The sequence below is a fragment of the Miscanthus floridulus genome, chromosome 4 (assembly GCF_019320115.1).
Source record: "Miscanthus floridulus cultivar M001 chromosome 4, ASM1932011v1, whole genome shotgun sequence".
Taxonomy (NCBI): Eukaryota; Viridiplantae; Streptophyta; class Magnoliopsida; order Poales; family Poaceae; genus Miscanthus; species Miscanthus floridulus.
The window spans coordinates 114,188,000-114,197,743 of NC_089583.1; the positions used below are offsets into that span (position 1 = coordinate 114,188,000).

General features: G+C 43.1%; 3 protein-coding genes across 4 annotated transcripts; all 3 read left to right on the forward strand.

Annotated features, from left to right (window-relative positions):
- Nucleotides 1-74: 74 nt before the first annotated feature.
- LOC136550394 (protein WEAK CHLOROPLAST MOVEMENT UNDER BLUE LIGHT 1-like) lies at nt 75-4,504 on the forward strand. 2 transcript variants are annotated; one of them, XM_066541949.1, is made up of 4 exons: nt 75-242; nt 1,686-1,843; nt 1,922-2,341; nt 2,479-4,504. In XM_066541949.1, exons 2-4 carry the CDS (start codon nt 1,721-1,723, stop codon nt 4,291-4,293), a joined length of 2,358 nt encoding a protein of 785 aa, XP_066398046.1. In that variant the 5' UTR covers nt 75-242; nt 1,686-1,720; the 3' UTR covers nt 4,294-4,504. The 2 variants fall into 2 exon arrangements, with proteins under 2 accessions (XP_066398046.1, XP_066398047.1); XM_066541950.1 differs by lacking the exon at nt 75-242 and adding an exon at nt 252-1,005.
- A 1,257-nt stretch (nt 4,505-5,761) lies between these two features.
- Nucleotides 5,762-6,380, forward strand: LOC136550395 (calmodulin-like). Its single transcript, XM_066541952.1, has one exon. The coding sequence runs from the start codon at nt 5,821-5,823 to the stop codon at nt 6,097-6,099; it is 279 nt and encodes a 92-aa protein (XP_066398049.1). The 5' UTR covers nt 5,762-5,820; the 3' UTR covers nt 6,100-6,380.
- A 2,571-nt stretch (nt 6,381-8,951) lies between these two features.
- LOC136552705 (uncharacterized) lies at nt 8,952-9,744 on the forward strand. The gene has a single exon (XM_066544270.1). The coding sequence runs from the start codon at nt 9,052-9,054 to the stop codon at nt 9,361-9,363; it is 312 nt and encodes a 103-aa protein (XP_066400367.1). The 5' UTR covers nt 8,952-9,051; the 3' UTR covers nt 9,364-9,744.

Consider the following 9,744-nt stretch of genomic DNA (forward strand, 5'->3'; position numbering starts at 1 on the left):
TGGAGGCCGATTCTGCAAAAGCAGTCCAATCCACTTCTCTCACTAATCACATGATCAGCGGAGTCGTGAGCCAGACAAACCGAGCAGCATACACACGTACGCCCCCCAGCCTCCCCTCAGAATAAACAGCAAAAAAGGAAGGGAAAAAATCAATCACGAGCACGAAGAGCGGAGATCCAAATCGGCGCAAAAGGAGGCTCTCACTCGCTTCGCCCGCACGGAAGTTCCTCCGCGCCATCGAGGTGAGTTTCGCCTCGTCCCTCCCGCTGCAATCCGCGAGTGTCTTTAGCTTCCGCTTTCTCTGTCTGCTGTACGCGGGTGTTTCTTCCTCTTGTTTGGATTGGATGGAAACTGGTAGGAATCGCTCTTTCCGTTCCCGTTTGCGTTTCGTTTTGGTTCAGGTTGTCTGCGCTCTTCTCTTAGGGATCGAGAATTGCAGGGAGGTTCCTCGCTTCTAGCTCTGAACAGAGACTATACTTGGTCCGATTGTTCATAGGGACCAACGGTAGCAACTAAGGAAGATATGGTTTTTCATTTTCCTTGTGGAATTGTAGTTCAGTTCGTCTTCATGTATGGGGAGTACTTGGTTCGATTGTTCACAGTCGTAGGTGCTATGAATTTGTTTATGGTCAGGACAAAAGTTTTCGCTTTCATGATGTTTTCGTGGAAGAAGATGATGAGAAGCTCTCCGCCCTTCTCACCGTTAACTCTTTTGATTAACCAATTCAGTAACAATGTTTAATTTTTCAGCTTGTTTGGTCGAGACATGGTGGTCCCTCGGTACTTTTGTATTTTTTTCTTGGATACACGTGTATAATCTTTATCCAGAAATTTACAGGCCACAAACTTACAATTTAGCTCTGGACTTCTACGGATGACCTATGCCTCCGTTCGCTGGTCTGAAATTTGGCTGAAACTGGCTGAAAAATACTGTTTCGGCTGAATTGTTGTGAGAGAAAAGCACCGTTCTGGCTGAAAAAATAAGCCGAACAAGCCGAATATGGGGTAAGCCGAATAGTTTGAACTATTTGGAGACTTCAAACATTATTGCTGGCAAGTAAGAATAATGGTGTTGATGGGTCACCCTGGCCCGGTACTGCATTTTCGTTCCACTTTTAGCTTGTTAGGTGTTAGGAAAATGGTTAGGTTTTGTCTGGAATGTGCTTTTGTTTGTTAGGAAAGATGAATAGGTAATGCAAAGATAAATGTTCGCTGCAATAGTAGTAGCTGAATAATTGCAGACGCAAAGTTGGTTCAATGTCAGGTGCGGCAATCATTACTGCATGCAAGAGTGGATTCAATAGAGTTCCTTTACAGGATGACGTGGCACTGCATATCCAGTTGTGACGAGTGTCTTATTTAGCACACTTGTGTTGTTTATGCACCACTGATGACGTTGATAGATCTGACTCTGAAATAAAAATCTGGCAAACACTAACAGTTTCCTGCCACTGATGACGTTGATAGATCTGACTCTGAAATAAAAATCTGGCAAACACTAACAGTTTCCTGAATATTTAATTTTAATCCACTCAAAAGTCTAATGAAAATGCTACTTCTCATGAAGTCATGATAAGACCATGACGTGTAAGACTGTACATTCTGCAACCTTTCAGTACTTGGATATGTGCTACTATCATGTTTTATTTACCTGATTTTCATTTTGTTTGCAAAATAATGTGTAGGAGCAAACCAATTGCGGCCTGGAAAAGGCTAAGGAATGGAATCGACGTATGGCACTGAAGAGAGTAACTCAAAAGACTCTTCAGAGGATTTACCAACTCCTCCTGCAGCCAAGGAAGTTCCTGGACATAGTGATTATGAGGGGCCAAGCGGACATGAGGTGAAGTCAGCACAAGCAGAAACTGAAAACTCTACTCTGCATATAGTTTCTGCTGATAGTTTGGATTCGTCTTTACAGGTCCTAGAAACGAGGCTTCCTGATCTAACAGAAGACATTGCGGAATCAAATGCGCCTTCCAATACAGATCCTGAAATACTGTCTAATTCAGGACCAACTGAGGCATACATAAGCTCAACAAATGATAAGGCAGATTATCCTTCTTCAGTAGATGCAAGTGAAGTGAACGGTGTGCCTGTAAATGTTTCAAATGGTGCCGGAACTATGCTAAGGGATGAAATGAAACCTAAAGTTTATGAAACACAGCATCAGACTGATACGCACACAAAGCTGAAAATGAAACAAGATTCAGAAACAACACTTGAAAGTCCATACAGAGGCCTTATTGACACTGCTGCACCCTTTGAGTCTGTTAGAGAAGCTGTCACCAAGTTTGGAGGAATTGTTGATTGGAAAGCTCACAAAGCTCAGATGATCGAGGTAGTTCTTGATAAATTAACACCACATATATATCACAGAGCTTTAGTTATGGAACTGAAATTGTCTTTTACATAGTCAAAATTTTTTTTTTACCATACAGTAGATCACTTAAAAAGGATTTTCTTTCATGCATGCAGAGACGCAAGCTCATACAACCTGAACTTGAAAAGATTCGAACAGAAATTCCACTTTGCAAGGAGGAACTAGAAGCTGCTGAGATGGCTAAATCTCAAGTTGTGGGTGAGCTAGAGCACATCAAGAGGCTTATTGAGGAGCTGAAGCATCACCTGGAGAAAGTACAGGTTGAAGAAGCTCAGGCAAAGCAGGACTCTGAGCTTGCACAACTCAGGGCACAAGAGATTGAGCACGGAGTTGCTGATGAAGCTAGTGCGATAGCCAGGACACAAATGGAAGTCGCCAAAGAAAGGCACAAAAAGGCTGTTGCTGAACTTAAGTCAGTAAAAGAGGAGTTGACGTCAGTACATGAACAGTATGCTGCCCTGATAGATGAAAGAGACACGGCAATCAAAAGAGCAGAAGAGGTCATATCTGCAGGGAAGGAGATTGAGAAGAGAGTGGAGGAACTGACATTAGAATTGATTGCGTCTAAAGGGTCTCTTGAGTTGGCCCATGCTGCACATCATGAAGCAGAGGAATGCAGGATCGGTGCAGCATTGGCGAAAGAGCAGGATTGCATTGCCTGGGAGAAAGAGTTGCATCAGGCACAAGAGGAGCTGGAACAACTAGACAGTAAGCTTAAGTTCAATAATGATATGCAGCTGAATATTGATGCAAATTTGCGCAAGTTGCTTAGCCTCAAATCGGAGCTGTCTGCCTACATGGTGAAGAAACTGACTGAAGAAGCTGAAGGAGTTTCCAAGGAGCATGAGTCTGAAGATTCTAAACACATTAGCAACTCAGTTAAGGAAGCTCTAGCATTGAAACAGAAAGAACTTCAGGAGGTCAAAGCGGACATTGAGAAGGCAAAGGCTGAGGCCAACGTGTTAAGATTTGCTGCCACGACACTCAGATCAGAACTGGACAATGAGAAAGCTTCACTTGTTGCGTTGCAACAGGGGGAGGCTATGGCATCCGTTGCTGTTTCTTCACTAGAAGCTGAGCTCAATCGAACGAAACAAGAGATAGAATCTGTCAGGTCCAAGGAAGCAGAGGCCGAAGAAAAGGTGGTGGAGCTTCCCATGGTTTTACAGCAAGCGACTCAGGAGGCTGAGGACGCCAGGGTAGCAGCTCACTTAGCTCATGAGGAGCTGAAGAAGGCCAAGGAGGAATTCGAGAAAACCAAGGCAGCTGCAACTGCAGCAGAGACCAGGTTATCTGCTGTTGTGAAAGAAGCAGAAGCATCCGTAGCATCAGAGAGGCTAGCACGCGAGGCGGTTCAAGCTTTGCAAGAAAGCAAAGAGGCAAGAGACACTACAGATTCTACGAGACGAGTGGTGCTTCCTCTAAGCGAGTACTATGAACTCAGCAAGAGAGCACATGAAGCCGAAGAACAGGCGAGTGAGAAGGTAGCAGAAGCATTGGCACAGGTAGTGTCGGCAAAGGAATCAGAAGCAAGGAGCCTGGAGAGACTAAAGGAAACATCCGAGGAAATGGATGAGAAGAAGGAAGCACTTGAAATTGCATTGGAGAGAGCCGGGAGGGCGAACGAAGGTAAACTTGGTGCGGAGCAGGAACTGAGGAAATGGAGAGCTGACCGTGAGCAGCGCCGCAGAGCTCATGAATCCACGAAACGCGCGGCGAATCCTTTGAATGGTCCATCTAGAGTATTTGTTGAACAGAAGGATCCATACCACAAGGAGCAGGAATCCAAGGTACAGATGTCGGGAAGTAGCTACGAGGGCCTTGTTCCAAACCAAAAGTTGCAGAGGAAGAAATCGCTGTTCCCTCTGATGGGCTCGGTTCTATCCAGGAAGACCCGGGCACAGACGTGAGATAAACGGGATCCTAGACACCTGGGACTTTGTCATTCACATTGCTGTACATTGGTGTAATAAGCTGATTTTTTGCCTGGTCTTCTTTGGAAAGAGCTTTTTTTTTTGTTTTAAAGCTTGCCATCTGGTGAAAGTGTAATTTAATTTGTCGGTATAAAAACACAGTAGGGCACATTGGAATACGTTTATATGATTTTTTGGTAACTTATTAGTAGGGTCCCCATGAAGAAATTGTTCATGTCTTGCAGTCCAGTGTAGGTGTAGCGCTATTCTGTAATGTTTCTCCTGAAACCTGAACTCTTTGGAGTGAGATAGTTACATACCTTTCTGAATGTTGATACACCTGCCACTGTGCTAGAATTCTCCTACCCTACTTTTGCTATCTTTTTCTGCCCACTTTCTTCTTTTATATTTTAGGTGTCTGATTTTTTTGTTATTCAGACAAGATGTAATTTTATCTTTGTTTGACTACAAAATTGTGAATTGTCTTGTACTTTAAGATTGTTGTCACAAAAAATATAGCAACTCCCTTTTCTGCCTAGTCAGACAACGAATTAGGATCTCCATCGTGCTGCTCATAGAAGGTAATCTGCTACCGTCCCACTTGAAGTAATCTCTCCCACGATCAGGACCAATCTTTCCAAGATCCTATTCTCCGTCTTGTTTCTTTACAAGGACCCACGCAGGGAACACCCATCCATTCGTTGCAAAAAAAAATCATTGATCATGACCGGGATGCGCAGATAACAACCTTGCGAGGCCAAATAAGAATAATTGGATTCTTTTATGCAAAGGATAGGGAACTTTCTGTCAATATATATTCTTCAAAAGGACCCACAGAAGTTATTGCAAACAGAACAAAAAATGGGCGCCACCAGGACGATGAACCTAGCTAGACTGGCTAGGAGATTCATGTGTAGTAGTAGGACCGAAAGAAAGAAGATTATAGTGTTCATGGAGGCAGCACTCTTTAGCAGAGGTTGCATGTGCAGCCGAATATGAAGTGTTCTCACGGTGCATCTGGTTGCAGTACTCCAACCCAAGATCGATCAACAGGGCAGCCTGCAGCCTGTTTGGAATTTGGATCATAACACTGAACCGGGTCTCGCGTGCAGAGTGCAGGTTACTACTCCAAGCTAAGCTTGGGGATTGAATCGATCGAAGCGAACAAGTGCAGTGCAGGCCTCAGCATCAGACGAGAGGAAAAGCGATGCCCTTTCTCACTCAACTTATCAGTAAAAAGAGATAGGAAAGAATCATATAATGTGTGTGAAGCACACGTGCGGTGCCTGCACGCAAGGATCCGATGCTGCAGACTAGTAGTAAAGCATAGCCGCCTGCATGCTCTTCTCTCCACCAAGAACTTGGCAGCCCGTGGGCCGTGGTAGTAGAATAGCAGCCATGCTGGCTGCTGCAGATAGCAGCGAATAAATTCATCGCCACTATAAAAGGAGGCGTTGATGGATCAGCCTTCACTCTTCAGGTTGCAGAGCGCGAGCTGCCAGCCTGCCACTGCCAGTGCCAGTCATGGCGATCCGGGGCGTCGCCTCCATCCGCGAGGACATGACGCTGGAGGAGTTCAAGGAGTGGCTCAAGCAGTTCGACACCGACGGCGATGGCCGGATCAGCCGGAACGAGCTCCGGGAGGCGCTCCGCCGCCGCGGCGGCTGGTTCACCACCTGGAAGAGCGGCCGCGCCCTTCGCCAGGCCGACAAGAACAACAGCGGCTTCCTGGACGACTCCGAGATCGAGAACCTCGTCGCCTTCGCCCAGAAGGATCTCGGCATGAAGATATCCGCCTGGTAGAAGAAGAAGAAGAAGAAGAAGAAGAAGAAGAAGAAGAAGCGCAGAGTGACAGCCGCTGCATATAATTAAGACATCCATGAACATGAACTAGCTATATATGAACTGAAGAGTGAAGACCCGGCAGTGTTGTTGTATACTTTGTATTGTAGCAACTTGATTTTGTGTGGTTGATTCTGCATGCTTGATACAGTACTACAGTATCTATGCCAATTACATCTCCTGAATAATGGTATGGTATGTGTATAGTATAAGAAAATGAAACTCGGTCTTTAACTCGCGCCTCCTAATCTCCAATTGCTCGACTGATGACGTCACTTACTATTAAAGAATAGTGCCATTAAATTATACAATAAATCCTGCACATATTAATGGTATTCTGGGTTATTTCTTTAGTGGTAGATATGGGTAAGTTAAAACATGTTAGATCAATCAATACTGATTAGAGTTTCATCAAGTTCTTTTAAAAAAAATACACTAACATCTACATATAAAATTAATGAAATTGAATCCACCATGAAATATGTATTGATATTGTAATGCCATTATAGGTGTCAATCTATTTTCATATAATCTTGGTATAAGTTAGAGAAATAATTTTAACTTAGGACATAATTAAACACCGTACCTTACACTTTGGCGGCAAATGGAGTTAGAACATTTCTTATTATCAGAAAATCCACGGGCAGAAATATCATATAAACTCTTACACCTTTAGTTGGGTTTGTAATAAAAAATATGCTTCATCAAGGCAATTCTGTGCCACTTGCGGAAATTCCATTCTTTAATTAAGTGTGTAAAAAGGTCAAGGAATTTCAAAAGCAGTATGTACCTCTTACACCATAAGTTATTGTTTAGAGAAAATCCTCAAAGCATGGTAGTACTTTAAATTTCATGAAGTTCATTTTTTTCTCAGGGGTATTTATCTACTACTCCCATGCCCTAAACATAAGGACATATGAAAATTTTAACCAACAAAAGAAAGTCCACTACGCTCCTTAGTAAAGGGAAGGGTGCCTAGATTATTATCTATGATTGGCAGGTCTCAAGTAGGTTTCATTGATTATTATCTGTTTCCTAGATTATAATAATCTACCCTATAATCTCTTCTATTTGGATCACAATTAGACTATTTTAGCTAATTATTTTTGTGACTCAAACATGGCCTCACCTGGCCGCATCAGTTTTGATTGGCCCTATTAAGAGACTGTTTGGATCGCAGCTAGATTATTATAATCCAGATTATGTATAATAATATTATAATTAGGGTTATAGATTATAATAATTAGAGTGTTAGCTTCTTTGGATTCTGGTTGATTAAAGCAAGAAATTCATATATTATCCTTTATAGTTTGGCAAGTTGGACAAGCGGTTAGGGACTAGTTGGACTTTTAGCACCCATAATCCATCATATAATCTGTTTTGGACAACCTGGATTACGGGATTATGATAATCAAGAGTTCTAATTATAATAATCCATAATATAATCAATCTTGTTTGGGTCAAAATTTGATTATATAATCATTATTATAATCACATCGGTATCCAAACGGGCCTAATTAAGTTGTGGTGTTGGGTTCTTATAAGTTATATTTTGGGGACAAAACTTGAAAACTCAAGTCTTTATATTTTGGAATAGAGAGAATATTTTGTATTGCCAATATGTACAGATATCTAGACCAATTATATCTGGTGTAGCAAAAATGTTATTAAATAATCAAGCAACATACATGTAATTGAAATGTAAAATATGAATATATGTTGCATCAGTGGTATAAATTTGTTGGAAGTGCTCCAAATAAAGAGGTCCAACGTGAAAGTTACTAGTAAAGTAAAGGGTAAAGATTGAACCGAATAACTGCATGCATATCTCTACATTATATATATATATATATATATATATATATATATATATATATATATATATATTACTAATAAAGCTAATATGGGAAAAGGTCAGAAGAACTTCTTTGTCAAGGCATATGAGGCATTCGTGTTGGATTGGTCAGTCAACGAGAGTGAGATATATGCCACGGCATTCATCGAACATGGCATTGAGGCATGCGTCTTTACCTAACTTTTTCAGAGATTCTATTATTGACTTGTAGAGACTGATAACTTTCATGGGTTCGGGCTCAGTAGGGTCTTGTAGCTACTTCATCCGTTTCAACATCTAAGGGGTTTAAAGTCTATAGAAAAATATTTAACAGTCATCTATGATAGAGACTAAATAAATCAACTATCAGGGTATACATTTCATGATATTTTAACTATATCAGGGTATTTCATTATAAACTTTCATTAGCTACATGATGGTTTGGATGGAGATGTATTTTTCTATATATTTGAAGAATTTAGAAAATTTTGATTTAGAACAAAACTAAAACACCTTATATTTGTTAAATTATTAAAGCATCTACCGGCACACAGATGTAGTACATAATACGCTGCATCAGAATACCAGATGTGACCATACGTGCACGTTAATTAGCTAGCTGCAGGCATTGCCGCATTGGAATCAAATAATTGCATGCAGTCCCCCTTCACATCACAAAAAAAGAGATACCCTTCGTTCTCCCTCTCGATCAACCTGCAGAAACGAACAAACCCAAAGAATAACCCAGCGTGAGACGCATGGCCATGGCCATGGATATGACGCAGGCTAACACACGTCACCTTTCGCATGGCCAGCGGCACCAGCCGGTCTCTGGGGGTCTTACACTAAGAGTGCGACAAATCTTGCCTGCAGATAGAGGCGAATCTATAAAGCTACGAGAACGCGCGCGCAAGACATGGAATCGTCGAGGCCCGTGCACTGTCCCGCGGTGCACCTATAAAAGGAACGGCAACTGATCGCAAGCTCCGACGTGCAGGACTGCCATAGCTTCCTAGCACGACCACAGGCTAGCTCATAAGCTAGCTAGTAGCTAGAGCTCTAGCCCAAAGCCAGCAGCCATGGCCACGGCAGCCGTGACTCCGAACGCGCCGCTGCAGAGGGGCCCGGGGAAGGAGCACCGGACGGCGATCACGGTGCCGGAGTTCAAGCGCTGGGTGAAGCAATTCGACACCGACCACGACGGCCGCATCAGCAGGAAGGAGCTCCGGGAGGCCATCCGCCGCCGGGGCGCGTGGTTCTCCGGCCTGCGCGCCCTGTTCGCTGTCCGGCGCGCCGACAGGAACCGCAACGGGTTCGTGGACGACTCCGAGATCGAGGGCCTCATCGACTTCGCCGAGAGGGAGCTGGGCTTCAGGATCACAACGGAATGAACGGCGGTGATCTAGTCTGTCGTCTGCTCCTCTCTACAGCTACAGGTCGCCGACGTACGACATGACGGCGTATATTGTACTGTACTGTATTTCGTGAGACGTACTTGATTAGTTACGTACGGTCTGTTTAGTGCTAGTACTGTACTAGGTACTTTTTCATTTCTTTTTCTTCTTCTGTGTGTGTCATCGTACCTAGCTGCTAGCTCCAGCTTGTCCTCTGAATAATTTGTGTCGAAGCAGTAGAGGAAGCATGTACTATGTACATGCTAGCAGCTTGTTAAGTACGTGTACTGCTGCGTGGCGAAGTGATGATGATGACGATGCTACCCGTTGTATAATTGTTTGTAGCAATCCATCCCCATGTGTTTATATGGACTCTCA

Coding starts and splice junctions, on each gene's coding strand:
- LOC136550395 (XM_066541952.1), top strand. CDS start 5,821: ATGGCGATCCGGGGCGTCGCCTCCATCCGCGAGGACATGACGCTGGAG.
- LOC136550394 (XM_066541949.1), top strand. CDS start 1,721: ATGGAATCGACGTATGGCACTGAAGAGAGTAACTCAAAAGACTCTTCA. Junction 1,844..1,921: donor AGGGGCCAAGCGGACATGAG/GTGAAGTCAGCA, acceptor TCGTCTTTACAG/GTCCTAGAAACGAGGCTTCC. Junction 2,342..2,478: donor ACAAAGCTCAGATGATCGAG/GTAGTTCTTGAT, acceptor TCATGCATGCAG/AGACGCAAGCTCATACAACC.
- LOC136552705 (XM_066544270.1), top strand. CDS start 9,052: ATGGCCACGGCAGCCGTGACTCCGAACGCGCCGCTGCAGAGGGGCCCG.